Source organism: Egretta garzetta, unplaced genomic scaffold, assembly GCF_000687185.1.
Source record: "Egretta garzetta isolate BGI_Z169 unplaced genomic scaffold, ASM68718v1 scaffold46, whole genome shotgun sequence".
Taxonomy (NCBI): Eukaryota; Metazoa; Chordata; class Aves; order Pelecaniformes; family Ardeidae; genus Egretta; species Egretta garzetta.
Genome location: NW_009260268.1, coordinates 5,364,186 through 5,381,470, shown reverse-complemented (window position 1 = coordinate 5,381,470; position 17,285 = coordinate 5,364,186). Strand labels below are relative to the sequence as shown.

The following is a 17,285-nucleotide window of genomic DNA, read 5'->3' as shown; positions in this document are numbered from 1 at the left end:
GAAATCCATAGGGTTGTAACAGTAAGCTGAATTAAACTCATGGGAAGGGTGAGGTGTAAGTGAAATGTTAACTGGGTGAGTGGTCTTTTGCCTTTCACGTGGGGTGCTTCAAAAGCCAGCAGGGTACAGGTCCCTTGAGCCACCTACTATTGGCTGCAGACTTCCGCTTGCCACTGCCACTTTGACCCTTGAAGCTGTGAGCTGGGCTCCACTGATACAGTGGAAACAGGGAATTCGAAAGTTGCACATCATGGCAGTACTGAAATATTTTTCTGTAGTGCCACATTTTTTTTCTAATGGCAATTGAAAATACCTCTTTTTTTTTAAGTTTGGAAAACCAGGTCAGTGGACCTTTGTTACAGCTTTGAAACTTGCAGCACCGTACTCGGAGATCTCAGAATCTTGCAGTGGAAAATGCAGCATAAAACTCAAAAATGACCCTGAAATGCTGTAATATATATGCCTACATTTGCCATTGTTGTGCCAAAAGACCAGACCATGTCCAAAAATCCAGGTTACATGATCATAGCTAAATTTCTCTAAAACACATTTTTTGTAACCTAATGTAAGAAAAGTTCAAAGCAATTTTTTTATCTTACCCAGTCCTTTTAAATGCAGTTATAAATCAAGCAGCTGTGAACAGGGGACTTAAAATTGGTAGGCTTAAAATAGCTGGCCTTAATTCTTAAACTTCATTTCCAGATTCGTGTTTTAAGACAATTTCTTTCCTTTATTTTTACATGAGGAATTTCTTTCAGTCTCCAAATTATTCTCATACATAATATTGCAAGACAATTTCTGCGTAAATATGCACTTGCAGAATTTGAGCAGTACTGTCTGTGTCAGTGGATACTGAATTCTGTCCACATTGGGATAATAATCATGGTGTATTTACACAAAGTCTATCTCTTTTCTTTGGGGAAGGAAAAAAAAATTCCCACAGTTACTGTCATTTGCTGGTTGAGTCACTCATGCATCTTATCAGGAGCCATCAGTATAAGAACCAGCATAGGTACAGGTTTCATTTAAATAGTTTAGGGTTTAAGAATTCATATTAAAAAGCGGGCAGGGAGGTATATCATTCCTCTGTTAGCCATTTTTTTCTCAAGTGATCTGCTAATTAGTGATCTGCTAACAGATTAGCCTTCAAGGTACCTAAGCGATGGCTCTGTTGACCTTCCTAGGCTGTACGAGTCCAAAACAGCAGTAGAGCTGGGCTTTGTCACGCTTGCCTAATAGGCTTTCCAGGTTCTATACTGATTCCCCAAAGTCACCTTTTTGTTTAGGGAAGAAGAACCGGCAGTGTTTTTCCTGTATGTGCAATCAGTGTAATACAAGATTCATATGTTTTATTTTATATTTTCTCTAAGCAGTAGCTAATTTCTTTTTATTTTGCTTCTAAAAACATATTCCTATGAATGCATGCACAGGCAATTATGTCTGGTCTGCGTAGACTGTTAGGCTCTCTTTGTCACATTTCATGATTTAGCTGCACCTTTGTTCCTTCCTAACATATGACCCTTGCTTCTTAATTATGGCCCTTCCTTCTTAAGTATGAGGCACCTACCTAACACCTTCCTCTGGGTGGAATCACGCACTTCTTCCATTTCCAAGCCACTTCCTAGGCTGTAGGATGCTTGCAAACAGCCTGTCAGTACTTCAGCTATCTTCTCTTTAGCACAGCACTTGAAAAGTCCCTCTTTTCTAGGGAATGAATAAGGGCCATTTTAATGGCATCCAGTAACTAAACAAGTGTCTTAAAACAAATGCGCTCATTTAGAACAAAGGCTTCTCAGAGATTGTAAATCATTAAAGCAGACTATACTAATGTGCATATTTTGTGTGCTGTACTACCCAGTCTCGGTATTTTGGACCTGTCTAATCCCTTGACTTACAAGTTCCATGCCTTGGATTCTGGAAATATGTCACTGTCTTTTAATTGCCATTTATCATCTTATACTATGATAGCTTTTTTTACATAGATACAGTGCTATAATTTGCTATTATCTTCTCCTTAGTGAGTCACTATACATGAGCATGAAGGCATCTAAAACTAAAAGTAGCATTTCCATATCACAAGACTTTGGTTCCAATGATACACACAAAAATAGATAACATGACTTTTGTGAAAAATGTTCTTTCCCTGTTCATTTAAAAGAAAGATTTTTCAAAGGCTGTAGGAAGGCATCTTCTCAAGTTTACACTGCCTTTAATTTCTGCACTTTCATCTCGCAGCTCACAAGTAAATGACTTTGTGTGGTCTCTTGATACTCATTTTCATTTTTTAACTGACCTTCACTTGTGTGCTTTTCAGTATTGACAGCTTTCACCATGGCTGCTTTCTGAATGGATTGCTGAGGCAGAGGTTGTCTTATGTTACAGGCATACTTTAACTGGAAATAAACCAAATAAGCCCCCCCTGCCCCAACCCCACAAATGACCCCTCCCACACACACCCCTCACACCCACTACCACCAAAAAACTGTACTTAACACGAGCCTTTCTTTTACTTTACTTCTGTGGTTTTAAAAGAATTCAGGATTTTTTTCCCAACAGCCACCTACATGTGCATGCCACTCACATTTGCTTTCCCTCTCTCCAAAGGAAATAGATTATCCATTAACAAACGTCTCACAGCATTAAGTGTGTGAAATCTTCAGCTATGAGTCATACAGTCCTTTGTGCCACACTCTGAAGTCTTTAGTTTAAAACCACAGCAGATTTTTCAATATCTGCACTATTGAAAAATCATTTCTCCTGGGGCTCTTCTTTCCTACTTGCCTGTCCGTTTGTTATAATTTTGCTTGCCTGTTTGTTTTGAGCCCGTTCTTGTTTCCCTTGGGCATTTCTCCTGTAGCTAAACTGCCTGCCTTGTCTTGTTTCCAGGCAGAAATCTAGGCAAAACAAAACTTTGCCAGCTTGAACTCCCTCTCTCTCTCGTTATTTATGTTTGGGTAACTAGAGGGCAAGTTTCTAGCCATGCCTGTCTTTCGGAGTTAATGGATGAAGACGTGTAGCTCTGCGAGACTTACATTACCTTTTAAAAATGCTACAATTGTGTGCACATCCACAGATAATCTTGTGTCTGGAGTTTTTCCGCTTTTGCTTAAATTTATGTAAAAAATCAGAAACAGCTTCTCTCCGTAGATCTTCAAAGTGTACAAACTACCTGTAGTCATTGTAAAATTCTTGTAAAATATTTTGAATGATGTGGGATATCTTCTACCTTCTGAGCCCTATGTACCTCCTCTGTCCCTTCACATCTCTCCAACTCTTCTTTGCCCATTTCTTTTGTCTCACTTCCAGTAACCAGGGAAGAGCTCTGGGAAAAAGGTAGATGGGAAACAAGAACTGAGAAACAGAAATAGAGAAACTGAACCTGAGGGAATGCTCTTTACTCACTTTTCTGCTCTGTTTTTTTTTTGTCCCCTCTTCATACAACGACAGTGTATGCTTTTGTGAAAAAGGGTGGAGGATAGGGGACATGATGTTTAAAAAGGCTTTAAAATTGAATTAGGCTGATCTTGTTAAAGATAATTACGTTAATTGTCTGATGCAAGTAGTATTACAGGTGGGGGTTTTTTTTTCCCTCCATGATCACAAATCATGGAAGACAACATAAGTAATTGTAACTTTCTACATGTATTGTTTTTCTTTTGAAGTCCTGTTTGGCCTACTGCATTTTAGTTTGTCTTCAAGACCACCTCCTAATAACTGTGGGGAAGCATATTGTAAATTTCTGGTGCATGACTCATTTGAAGTTTGTAATGTGTTTCCATGCTTGAAATAAAAAAGCTTCAAGCACCATCTGCTGTCTGAAACCAGCTGCTGTGCATTGCCTCTATATTTGCTAGAAGTGTTAGTAGCTTCCTGGCATTTCCAGGTATGAAGAGCACTGTAGCCTTTTAATCTTGGCAGAAGTGAAAACATGTTTGTGCATGCTTGCTTATATAAGCTTTTTACATTTTCAATATTAACTTCTATGTCAGGACCTGTGTTATGAAAATTTCATAAAGCATTTTCCCATAGGCACTTTTTTTTTGTAGAAAACTATAACTCTACTGTATACAGTACAAACATCTACAGTAGAATTTGAGATAAAGCAAAAATCTAACTCTGTGCTAATCTTCCTTTAGGTGGCAGATAATGGAAAACCGCCGTTGTCATCTTTGACTTACATTGATATTAGAGTTATTGAGGAAAGCATTTATTCTCCAGCAATTCTGCCTCTAGAAATCTTTATCACAGCCTTTGGGGAAGAATATTCAGGTGGTGTCATTGGAAAAATTCATGCAACCGATCAAGATGTTTATGATACTTTGACATACAGTCTGGACCCCAAAATGGAATCCTTGTTCTCCGTTTCCAGTACCGGTGGCAAACTGATAGCACATAAAAGGTTAGATGTAGGACAGTACCTTCTAAATGTCACTGTTACAGATGGAAAATTTACAACTGCAGCTGATATTACTGTACACATCAGACAAATCACACAAGATTTACTAAATCACAGCATTGCAATACGCTTTGCGAACCTTGCCCCTGAAGAATTCATCGGTGATTACTGGCGCAATTTCCAGAGAGCTTTAAGAAACATCTTGGGCGTGAGGAGAAATGACATCCAGATTGTTAGTTTGCAGCCTTCTGATCCTCCTTCAAATCTTGATGTCCTCCTGAATATTGAAAAGTCTGGTAGCTCTCAGCACCCAATGAGAATTCTGCTCCACAAGATAAACTCTTCTGTGCCTGACCTAGAGGAGATTTTAGGTGTCCGGATAATTGATGTTTTCCATAAGCTTTGCGCAGGCCTAGATTGTCCTTTGAAATTTTGTGAAGAAAAAGTAACAGTGGATGAGAACATCATGTCAACCCACAGCACAGCCAGGCTGAGTTTTGTCACTCCCCGTCATCACAGAACAGCAGTTTGTCTTTGTAAAGGTAAGAAAAGCAGTAAGGAAAACTGTGTCCTTGAAAAGATTGTTCTGGTTTTGAATAGCCCTAGTCCACGGGGGAAAGTTTATGTTACAGACCAAGATTAAGAAAGTTCTGTAACCCTCACTGCAGCATTTGCCTAATTTTATTCAGAGTAAAGAGTAATTCTTTCTTGCCTTATTGCCTCATGTTAAGAGTTTACATAATATAAGCTTATGGGAGGGGATTTTTTTTTTTATAGTTACACCTTCATTTTCCATTTTATGAAAGTAGTTCCTTTTTTTTGCTGCCTATTTTAAATTGCCAGCCATTTTCAGTCTTGTATGCACGGAAGTTCTTGCAACGTACCAGAATACTTCCTGGTTTCTGCTTCGAGGAATATTCTACGCAGCTTCCAGACTTGGCTGGGAATGACAGGGTGAACTGGGAGATTAATATTCATTAAGATACATATAAGTATACAGCTTTATAACAGAAGATTAATTTGTCTTTAGCTCTGAGGAAAACAACGTTTCTTTTTAAAATCATGACTTAACGTTGCTGGGTGACCTTGCACATCCTAAGTAAATATTTAGAGCCTGTTCCTTTTCTGTCTCAAATACAGACACGCTCTTCTCCTGCTCTCCCCAACCCACTCTGCCCATGTTTTTATATCTACATGGGGTTTTTTATGGTGTGCAATAGTAATGGTAAACCTTAAACTGCAACACCAGTTTCCAAATTTTACCGGTTGAATTGTTTGGGTAATCAAGATAACCATGAACATCAGCCACGGTATATGCCATTTGTCTAGCCTGTGTTTGTGCCAGTCATGCCCCGTAACTGTTACTTCACTTCCTTGTCTGATAGTTAGGAATATCATTTGGGTTGCTTTCAGCTACAGTACCGATGTGTCCCTTTTCACAAAATACCGTTACCACCAACAGAAGAGAAATAATGTATTTCATTTTACAGAAGGGAAATGCCCCTTGGTGAATAGTGTGTGTGAAGAAAACCCGTGCCCTGAAGGTACCGAGTGTTTAGGAGATCCAAAGGAAGGAAAATATACCTGTGTGTGCCAAGACAGCAAAGCTGGACAGTGTCCTGGTAAGAATAAACTCTAAAAATCTCTGTGTAAAACCATATTACTTTCCAAATATAAATTTGATTCCATTTTATGCTTTTCTCTATTCCTAAGCATCAGCTGGCTCTGCTGTGACATTTACTGGGAGCAGCTATGTGAAATACCGTCTCATGGAAAATGAGAACAAAGAGGAAATGAAGCTGACAATGAGACTTAGAACTTACTCTGCTCATGCAGTTGTTATGTATGCTCGAGGAACAGACTACAGTATCTTAGAGGTATATTAAAATCTACTGCGTATCTCCTCCTCTTTTCTTCTTACCACCTTCTTATTATTTCTTGTGCCAGATTAAAGGGTTGAATCATAACATCTCTGTAGAATTGTTAGAATTGAGAATTGCCTTCAAGGTACAGTGTGTTATACATCTAGGTGACAAACTTGTACGGGATTTTTTTAATGTGTAAAAGGAATTAGTTTTCTTTAATGTTTTCAAAACAAAACCCTGAATTACCTATTTTAAATAACAACTTCAAATTTATTTGCTTATAGGACTCATTAAGTCCATCCAGAAAAAGTCACTTAAAGCACAAGATAAAAGTTCTTAAAGTATTGTAGTATTTTGATGATGATCTGTGACTTCTTTACTAAAGCAAAAAATGTACAAAGTGTACATTTTAATTAAGAGAGCCACATAGAATGAGTCACAATCACTGCGACCGCTTGCAATACAATGTTATTAAACTGCCTTTTATGAACACCACCATCATCCTATCTCTCTGGCAAACATAAAATTTTATAGGCATCAATATTTTATACTCTTTAAGTGTGCAGACCATTTGTTGATGTTGTGGCTTTCCTCTATAGATTCACCATGGAAGACTGCAATATAAATTTGACTGTGGCAGTGGACCTGGGATTGTCTCCGTTCAGAGCATTCAGATTAACGATGGCCAGTGGCATTCAGTATCTCTCGAAGTGGATGGAAATTACGCACGACTTGTTCTGGATAGGGTGCATACTGCCTCTGGTACTGCTCCTGGTACACTTAGGACACTGAACCTAGATAATCATGTGTTTTTCGGTGGTCATATTCGGCAGCAAGGTACAAGACATGGTAGAAGTCCTCAGGTTAGCAATGGTTTCAGAGGCTGTATGGATTCTGTTGTACTTAATGGACAAGAGCTGCCCCTGAACAGTAAGCCACGAAATTATGCACACATGGAAGAATCTGTAGATGTGACTCCTGGGTGCTTACTGACTACCACAGAAGGTTGTTCAAGCAGCCCATGCCAGAATGGAGGCATCTGCAATGCACTGTCAAATGGAGGTAAGCTGTGCTATAGTCTTCTGCTGTTGGTTTTCAAAACTGCTTTTCCACCTCCCTGCCCTGAAGGACAAAACAACTTTGTGAATGATTCTTGCTTTCCCAGAGAGTTGTGGAAGGCTGGTTGTTGAGCAGGTAAGAAGGCTGGGTTTGCCTGTGCTCTAGACTCAGTTCCTTGGGGTATGACACAGTCCATCAGGCAAAGTGGGGATTTAATCTTCAGTGTCAACACTTGAGGTCCATCCTCTTAACTGCTTACTTCAGAATCTTCCCTTAAAAATCCTGAAATCACTGTGACAAGCTTGAGTTTTGTGAAAGAAATTGAAGTTATCCTTCAATCATATTCAAGAAAAACCTTACTATTAGACTTCCCTTCATCTTTTGATAAAAATATTTCTATTTCTTCCCATCCTCTTCCTCTTCGAACAGGTAGGTGGGCAGGGAGGATTTTATCTGAAATCCAGTAAAGTCATGTGTGTCTTTAAATAAGAGTGGTTTTGATTTCAGGTTACTACTGCAAGTGTGCACCTTTGTTTATGGGAACTCACTGTGATGTAAGTGTCAACCCGTGTGCTTCCAACCCCTGCCTTTACGGTGGTACTTGCATCCCGGTCAGTGATGACTTTATCTGCCAGTGCCGAGGACAATACACAGGCCAAAGGTATGTTTGTGTGGTTTATGGTGCCAATGGGCCCCTTAGAGAATAGGCTATGAATGTAACACTTTTTCTGTTTTCTGTTTTATCTGTTTCCTACTTAAAGCTCAGACTTTGAAACCCCCCTGGAGTTTGTTGAAGTTAAAGCCAACCCCTGTGTTACAGCCCTGAATCCCACACTATACGCTCCCTTGCAGTATGGTAATCGTTCATTCATGCTTCCCCCCTCCCTTTTTTTTTTTTGCCTTTGCAGGTGCCAGCTGGGTCCATATTGCAAAGACAATCCTTGTAAAAACAGCGGCAAGTGTATTGACAGTTTGGATGGACCTGTTTGTGAGTGTGAAGCAGGCTTTCGTGGAGAAAGGTAGGTCGTGTTCCAGATATGTGGATTTTTTTTTTTTAAAGCATTACTTAACAGTTCAAACTAGTTGAAACCTGGAACGTTGATAAAACAGGAAATTGCCTGGTAGTGTACAGTACTGCATATTAAATATATCTAGAATAGCTGAGAACACAGAGACTTCAACAAAGTACTGATGTAACTCGCCATCATTCTCTGCTCTGTTTCTGATAGGTGCCTGACTGATGTCGATGAATGCGTAGAAAACCCGTGTCTTAATGGCGCCCTTTGTGAGAATACTTATGGTTCATACCACTGCAATTGTAGCCGTGGATTTGGAGGAAAACACTGCACAGACATTGTTCTTAACAAATACGTTTCAACATCTTGGAACATTAGCTTAGCTGAAGTGATCGGGATTATTGTTTTCATCGCAGGAATATTCTTGTTGGTGGTCATTTTTGTTGTTTGCCGCAAAGTGATTAGTAGAAAGAAGAAGCACCAGCCAGAACCTGAAGACAAGCAACTGGGAGCTACAACAGCTTTCTTGCAAAGACCTTATTTTGATGCAAAATTGAATAAGAACATCTATTCTGACATCCCACCACAGGTTCCTGTTCGTCCCATTTCGTACACTCCAAGCATTCCAAGTGACTCCAGGAACAATCTTGACAGGAATTCTTTTGAGGGCTCTGCTATCCCTGAGCACCCAGAGTTTAGTACTTTTAACCCAGATTCTGTACATGGTCACCGGAAAGCTGTAGCTGTTTGCAGTGTAGCACCAAATTTGCCACCTCCACCTCCCTCCAACTCTCCTTCAGACAGCGATTCCATACAGAAACCCAGCTGGGATTTTGACTATGACAGTAAGCAATGTTCTTATTTTATTGCCTTTCTGTTAAAGGTGTGTGCTGGTACAATTTTAATATGAGTGCAAAGTCGCTGTCTGTGCCTGTTAGGATACAAAAAGCACTACGACTTCACTGGGCTTTGAGTTGGATCGGGCTTCGTGCTCTATTTAAAGTTTTGCCTTACATTTTATTGACTCTCCAGTCTAGAATCTATCAATCATCTCACTTGAAACTTTTTCTTTCAGCTAAAGTAGTAGATCTTGACCCCTGCCTTTCAAAAAAGCCTCTGGATGAAAAGAACTCCCATCCTTACAGTGCTAGAGAAAGCATGTCTGAGGTCCAGTCTCTCAGCTCCTTCCAGTCTGAGTCATGTGATGACAACGGTACGTAACACAACCGTTCTGTACTGCCGCTTACATTCATTTGTTCTGTCTTTGCATCTGTATCTCTTAGTATCAATAGGACTTGCATATATTGAATATATATTAAATAATAGCTTATTTAATATATATCTGTATTTACTTATGTTAATACCCAGATGTGTTAATTTTTTTAAGTATTTTGCCTATCTTACACCTTGTGTTAATTATTTACCTTAGAATTATATATAATCATTCTGCTGTTAGACTATTAACACTGCAAATGCAGCAGAAGGTGTTCAGAGCCTTGTGCTTAAAGGTGTTAAAAGCGTGTTCAAATTTGAGAAACTCTTCTAGGTAATCATTAGTTACCACCTTATACAAGAATACAGTGAATTAAATAACGGCCTCTGCACAAATATAACTTTCGCTTTGACGTTCAGCTCTCAGTATAAAGCTTTCTGGTGTTACAGTTTCATTTGTTTCCTTCTCTTTTTCTTGCTGCGACCTCAGCTCCCATATGGATCAGATCAGTTCTGAGTGAGAGCAGAGTTTAAGGGACTGCTTGTAAGTTTGATTACTTTAGTAATGAAGGAAGCTGCACAAAAAGGAATTTTGTTATAGTAGAACAGTATATTTGGCTTTCACCATGATTAAAATGAATTCATAAAAATAATTCAGACATTGAAAAAAGCCAATATAAAAATACAAATATTTTTATCACAACTCCAGTCTGTCCAAATATAATCAGCATACATATTTGTGGGGATTATTATTATTAATTGGCAGTCTTTTCCTGTTCCATTCTGATGACAGATGCTTTTACAGTTGATATGAATGCATCTATGTATTCAGAAACATTTCAGACTGATTGGACAAAGCCACAGTTGTCTCATAACCTAATTGACTAAGTTAAGGTGTTTTGACTCCTTACTCCAATTTCTGCTTTTGTCTGCGTATGGTAAAAAGAATTTGAAATTCCTTTAGCTTAGGACTAAAGAACATTCTGCTTCTCAACAAAGCAGAGTGATTTGTTCTTAACAGCGTGAACAGAAACATCTGTGTTAATGATTGGTGAAAGTAAAATGGTGTGCTTACAGTACTCATCATTCTACCAGTAGATCTGGTATCAACTTTCAACTTTTTTGCTGTGGTATTAAGTGTTGTGCGGTACATGTTGTTCTCCCCTCCATCCATCCCATATATTTCATACATTCTTACATTTCTTGTCATGTATTGATTAGTCGTTAAAATGTCATTTTAAGATAAATGGCTGTAGCATCATAGATATTGTTCCTTCCTTCCTTTTTCGTTCTGAATTTATTAGTTTAAAATTTAAACCCCGAGCCATGCAAACAAATTGCATGTGTTTACCTCATCCTACCCTATAAGAGTAAATCCTTCTCCCTTCCAAAAGTATCTTGGGAAAGGGAAGACATTAAAAAATACATTTGTTTGGGCTGTTTTTAAATAAGAATGTCACAACCTGAGTTTGGTATTCCTACTGCAATACCACTGCTTGCACACAACTTAAGTAGGTCAGCAACAGAAGCTTTCCGTCAATATTTATCATATTCTAGCATTTTAGTTCATCTCAGTGAAAATTTCTTCCCCTGGTTGGGGTGGGGAACGTAGTTTGCAGTCTAAAAGGGGAAGCCTCTAATGCAATACTCCTTCATTCACCCAACACAATCCTTTAGAAAAGCCTGATTTGTTGCTACCTAGATGAAGGATATGCAAATGCTATGTTTAGGCAACATTTCAGAAATTCTAACACAACTAAGGCAGCTTTGTGCTCATGCAGAATTTGCTTCAGGATTAGTTACAAGTATTTTTCCATGTTTATCAAGAATAAAATTCAGGTTGAGAGATGTATTTTATATACTATATGCAACTGCTTTCTAGAGAGAGAGTGAATATATATGTACACCAATAATCTTGCTCTATAAAATAGTAATGAACTGCAATTTTACAGTGTTTTTTTGTATATCTGTGTGCTGTTTAAAGTGATACTAACTATAGGTTTGTTTTAATTTGCTCCTTTTATACCTTTTACAAGCTTCCGTAGTGACTGTAATACACCTTGTCAATGCTGTTGTTGACTCGGTGGAAAAAGAAGGTATATACTTGTTTTCATATTTATTTACTGCTTTGGCAGAATAATGCACGTTTGTCTTCTAGCAATGTAGCCCTAGCAGATGGGAAATATAAAATATTTACTTGGTCTTCCTGATAAGTTTTAGAAAAGAATATATTTATATTGTATATCTGTTTGTATTTTCATGTGTATGCTGTAGCTACGCTGTGAACAAGTTTCAAAGTGTGATTTCTTGGGGGAAAAAAAAAGTATTGGCATAAAAAGATCTTGGTGCTTACTCCCTTCTGAAAATATTCACACTAAAGCTCCCAGCAGAATTGAGGCAGCATCAAAGGCAATTACATATATTACTGTAGATGAAAAAGCAGCAGCCCCCGCTTGCTTTTCCCCTCCCACCCACATCTCTTGGCACCTTGTCCAGCTGAGCAGAACGGGAGTAGTCTGATATCAGTACTCACTTCCCTGCTCTTCAGATCAATCAGTCTCTTCAGGAGAAAAAAAATATTTCTAGTATGCAGTTGAGGTCTATAGGCATACACATCCCTATCAGTTTTTAAGTAGGTAGTTACTACCCAGTCTTACCTTGGCGTCTAAAAGGTATGTTTGGGTATATATATACATATGTACATATACATGTATGTATATGTACACACACATATATTGGGGTGTGTGTAGTTAGAAAGAGGTGAAGTAGACATTTTCAATGGAATTTTATTTCTTTTCTGCTAACGGTTAAGAACTGACCACTTTAGAAAATACAAAATCTTTACAAAATAATAGTAGTAAGAAAGGTGCCAGTGAGTCCATACAAAAGCCAACTATTGTTTTAATTGGCTTAAAAATCCGTAAAGTTCCAGTAATGTGCAAATAGTTCACTCCATGATCGTGAGTCTGCAGAGGTTACTTCTGAAATAGCATCTATGGTGTATGTTTCCTATTTCTTAATACACACTAGGAAGCCCTACTTTTTATTAAGTCCTACTTGAAATGAAGCTATTTTAAGAACATAGAATTAATTATAGTGGCTGAAGATTCTCTGGTTTGTTATTTGAAGTACATCCTGTCTAATGTATGCAGACATATAAAAAAGTAGATAAATGCAGACTTCTAATTACATGAGAGTATTTCATTAATGTGTACCTACAGACCATAGCTCTCAGGGCTAAAAAATTGTAATGCGCAGTACTTATGAAAGGGAGAATTTTAAGACTGGAAGAGGCAAAATCTATCAGGGAAAATATTTTGTAACTTACTCAGATTTTCTCTGAGATTTTAATTGGTAGAAACTAAAAATCATGGATGTCGTTCTCAAGTCAAAGTGGAAAGTATGCTTGGTGGTTTAGTGTCACTATAAGATAAATACAAATATTTTATGCATTGCAGAATAGTTGTAGAGAGATTAAAGATGCCCTGCTCAGCTACTTCTTAATGCTTGGAAGCTTCTACTCTTAAGCATTCCTTCTCGCAAAGCATCTTAGTGTAAAGAGTTCTGCTTTTGAGCACCCTTGGGAGGGTGCCGGTTCAAGCAGCAGAGATCCTTGCTCCAGCCTTCAGCAAGGTCAAGTTCTGGGACAGGGGTCTGTTAGTTCAGTCTCCCCAGGTGGTTCTGTCCAATAGGCATCCTGACAGCGCGCACTGTGGCTGGTCTCATCCTAGGACAGCTGTAGGCCTGCATTCTCTGCACTGCTCCTCAGGGCAGGTTGTAGCTCCATGCAAATCAAGACGAAATACAGTTCCAGTCTAGCAGATGGTCACCGAGAAAGATGGGCACATCAGGTTCTAGTTTGTGTTCCTGTATTTTATGCTAAAGGGTCTGTGCCTCAGAAGAAGAGGACAGGACTGAGATGTCCCTGTTCCTTGGTAAAAGTGCTCTCAATCATAAAGCCTATTGGCTTTGGTTTTGCACCCAGTTTCCCTAGAAAAATGAAGAATGTAGTCTTCAAAGTAGACCAGTGGTCAGAACCTTCTCTTGGAGATGAGGTTGGAGGTGTTTTAAGAGTCTTAAGACCTCAGACTGATACTTCCTTTAGAGAGAACAGCATTTTTCTTGTCTGGGCTAGGCAAGCTTAAAAAAAAAAAAAAAAAGGGAAACCGTCCCCAAGAGTCAACCCCAGTCCCTCCAATCTTCCAAGATGAATAGATAAAAGCATAAATTCTTAGAAGGTTCTGGTATTAGGCTAGGCATTGCCCATCCTTACAGACCTGAATAGGTAAGATAGATTCCTGAAGAGAGAAAGGTTTAAAATTTATCAGATAACACAGACCACAGGCCAGTTCTCTGTGAGCTGTTGGGTTTGCTGTGCCAAGGGGGGCAGGTCTCCAAGAACACAGTGTACAGAAGCTAAATATGAAAGGGAGAGTTCCCATCTTTGCATGAGATACTTGAAAGTATAACTCCTAATAGATACAGCCCTGTATCAAAAAACAAGGGGGGATACAAGGAAAGAAAAAAAATCAGACCAAGTCTTGTTGCCCTTTTTAGCAGAAGTCCTAAATCTACCAATACGGGGATTTCAGCAAACTACAGACTTGCAGATTTTGCCATGAAGCAGCCGTGTCCCAGGTGGGCTGTACGTTAACTCAGTAGCTATTCTACAGATCGAGTCTAACAAAGAAGGAGCCCAGAAGGAAAAAAAAAAAAAAAGCCAACTGTAGTACTGCTAAGTAAACTGGACAAAAGCAGCATGAACATCATAGTGACAGTCATTGTTTGTCTTCACATCAGTTCTACTATTTGATTCCTAACTACAGATGTTTTCTCCTTTTTCTTCTCATTCTGCCACCTAAAGAATCTTTTGCTGTTCCTGACCTCAGCAATTCAAGAGGTGACTTCTGCATGCAGTTCATTGATGTTCACCGAAATATTTCTGTTAATAATTGGTTTTAACACGGACTTACTCTCAGTTGCTTGCCGTGTATTTGTCTGCAGTGATTACTCTTTACTAGATTTGCACCTTATTACAATTGTGTATTATTTTCCTTTTTTTTGGTGTTCAGTTGAGAAAAAGTTATTTTTTAATGAGATTAGGCTTACATCTAGTTTTCAGCAGATAAATATAAACTTAGTCAAGGGGAGTTTGCAAGAGAGGATCAAGTTCGGTCACTTATGCATGATTAAGCTTGATTTCCCTGTTTTGTTCTTGTATTTGAATGTGGAATGTCTTTACTAATAGTCAAAGACTTTTATCAGAGATGTGGAAGTTAGTGTAGAGCTAACAGCATTTTGTGACATCAACTTTACAATTCAGTTAAGGGGTAAAGTTGCTTTAAATGGTCTGTATACTTTACCAATTAGAAATTACTACTTCTGTGTAAGAAAAGCATGGTTTATATATGCTAAATATATTCTTAAGAAAAACAGGCAGCTATTATCACACTAACTGTAATTACTCAACAACAATTGATTAAGCATTTAGCTGCACCAGGGGGAGGCTGTTGGTTCTTTGCTATCCAGTGAACAATTTTATACCATTATGTATTGTGACAGCACATTCCATAGGTGACCTACAGCTCTTCCCATGTTAGGTGAGATGTCTGAGAAAATGTAAAAGTTCAAGTGTGAATGATGCAATATCTAATGCATGGCATAATGTAAAGTTGTGTTGTATGTCTTTTGTGGAACCGGGGCAAATTGCTCTCTAATTAACAAGTAGTGTCCTAATCACAGTGACTGCATTGTCTTAATTACATGTGTTGACTTCTCAGTTCAGACTGACTTGAAGACAAGATACTGATACTACTTTTTTTTTTAAAAAAATTAACTTTTCAGGTTATCACTGGGATACATCAGACTGGATGCCAAGCGTTCAGTTGCCAGGTATCCAAGAGTATCCAAATTATGAAGTGGTTGAGAAGTCAGTTCCTCTCTACACGGATCCAAACGCCATCGATACAGACTATTACCCTGGCGGTTATGACATAGAAAGTGATTTTCCACCTCCACCGGATGACTTCCCTGCACCTGATGAGCTTCCACCATTACCACCAGAATACAGTGACCAGTTTGAGTCAATACAGCCACCCAGAGACATGCCAGCCGTAGGTAGCTTGGGTTCTTCTACAAGAAGCAGGCAGAGATTTAACCTTAATCAGTACCTTCCCCATCACTACCCTGCAGACATGTCCGAACCTCAGACCACAACCAGTGGCGTCAGCGGCAGTTACAGAGAACCTTACGCTCCTTACACATTAGGGTACAATAGAGACTTTGAAGCACCCACTGTAGACAACATGTCCATGTCTGTGTATGCTTCCACAGCTTCATGCTCTGATGTGTCAGCATACTCTGAAATAGAGCCTGAAGTCATGATGAGTGACTATGAGAGCGGAGACGATGGTCATTTTGAAGATGTGAAAATTCCTCCACTTGATTCCCAGCAACACACAGAAGTCTGACACGTTCAACAAAGTGCCTGGACTCTAACAAACTTGATCAATTCTAGAACAACTTTCAAAAGCTTTTTTATTTTTTTTCTTTTTCGCAGACACAGTGAATGCTTTCATTTCGGTGAGCTAAACTGGCATGGCAGCACTGGATCATGCAGTTCATTTCACTAAATCAGCCTGCTTCCATTTCCTGACCTACTGTAATCAGGACAGTTCCAAGATTTCCATTGGCTGTGCCATTTCTGAACATCCTTTTTGTACTTACTTACATTGTCTATGTTAAAAAAAAAATCGCATACCACTTCTCCATGTTAGCATGACGCATATATTTATATAGTTCTAATGCAATTAATTTTCTCCTACTTTTTGTAAATTTTATGTACAGTTTTGATTTTAATAGTTTTAACTAGATTTTGTAGATATTTTGTGAATTTGTTTTCCACTGAAACTAGTGGTGTTAGTGTGCCATGAAAAGCTAGCACCCTGACTTATTATAATCAGGGCATCGCTGTATGTATTCCCCTGAAAACAAAGGTTTCACATTTCATTATATAAAATTCAACATGTTCACACAATTCCAGTTGTACAGAGGTTAGGTCTGATATTTTTCTGGGTCAGCTACATGGAAATGTCTTAAATGGGTTGCTGTATTTTAGAACTGTAAACATTTTTTCCCTTCTTGGAAAGTGTGTTGGGGACCCTCTACATACCAGTTTAGAACCAAAACCACCATGACACAGTTTTTATAGTGTCTGTATATTTGTGATCCAATGGTCTTGTAAAGGTTTTTACTGAAAATTACCATTAGCCAGTCTTTCTTACTGACAATAAATTATTAATAAAATACTTTAGCTTTGCTCTGTGTATCTCTATTATATAATATCCAATTGACAAAGCATTCAGTGCAGCATTTTTAAGTAAGTCTGTATATGTTTTGTACTGTATTAAGTTACTTGCTCCAAGCAACACATTTTCCTCTCCTCAGAAATCAAACTGCAGCAATGTTAGAGATGCTCACTAGATGGCAGTGTCTGTCTACTTAATGGTGTTTTAAAAAAGTAATCGGGCCAGTATGAATAAAGATTGATGGGTATCAAACTTCAGTAGCCTTCTCACTAGTTTGCATTTTTCTTTAAACATCTAATGTCAGCTATGTAAATTACCGAGTATTTTTCCTGATGTCCCAAAAATATACACAGAAAAAGCCTCAAGCTCTTAAAGCAGTTTCTTCCTTTCTTAATCACTGCAATAGTTATTTTCATGAATAGTTGTCCCT

The 17,285-nt window shown here is 38.5% G+C and overlaps 1 protein-coding gene across 2 annotated transcripts in view; it reads left to right on the top strand.

The window, feature by feature from the left end:
* FAT1 (FAT atypical cadherin 1) overlaps window positions 1-16,018 on the top strand; it is a 102,137-nt gene extending 86,119 nt beyond the window's left edge. Inside the window, exons 19-29 of one of the 2 annotated variants that reach the window (XM_035897794.1) lie at window positions 4,137-4,938; window positions 5,887-6,018; window positions 6,110-6,273; window positions 6,861-7,323; window positions 7,828-7,981; window positions 8,229-8,339; window positions 8,550-9,181; window positions 9,412-9,549; window positions 11,585-11,644; window positions 14,413-14,448; window positions 15,393-16,018. In XM_035897794.1, coding sequence (XP_035753687.1) covers window positions 4,137-4,938; window positions 5,887-6,018; window positions 6,110-6,273; window positions 6,861-7,323; window positions 7,828-7,981; window positions 8,229-8,339; window positions 8,550-9,181; window positions 9,412-9,549; window positions 11,585-11,644; window positions 14,413-14,448; window positions 15,393-16,018 — 3,318 coding nt within the window. The remainder of the gene's footprint in view (window positions 1-4,136; window positions 4,939-5,886; window positions 6,019-6,109; window positions 6,274-6,860; window positions 7,324-7,827; window positions 7,982-8,228; window positions 8,340-8,549; window positions 9,182-9,411; window positions 9,550-11,584; window positions 11,645-14,412; window positions 14,449-15,392) is intronic. The other variant, XM_009642424.2, reaches the window with a different exon arrangement.
* Window positions 16,019-17,285: the final 1,267 nt, after the last annotated feature.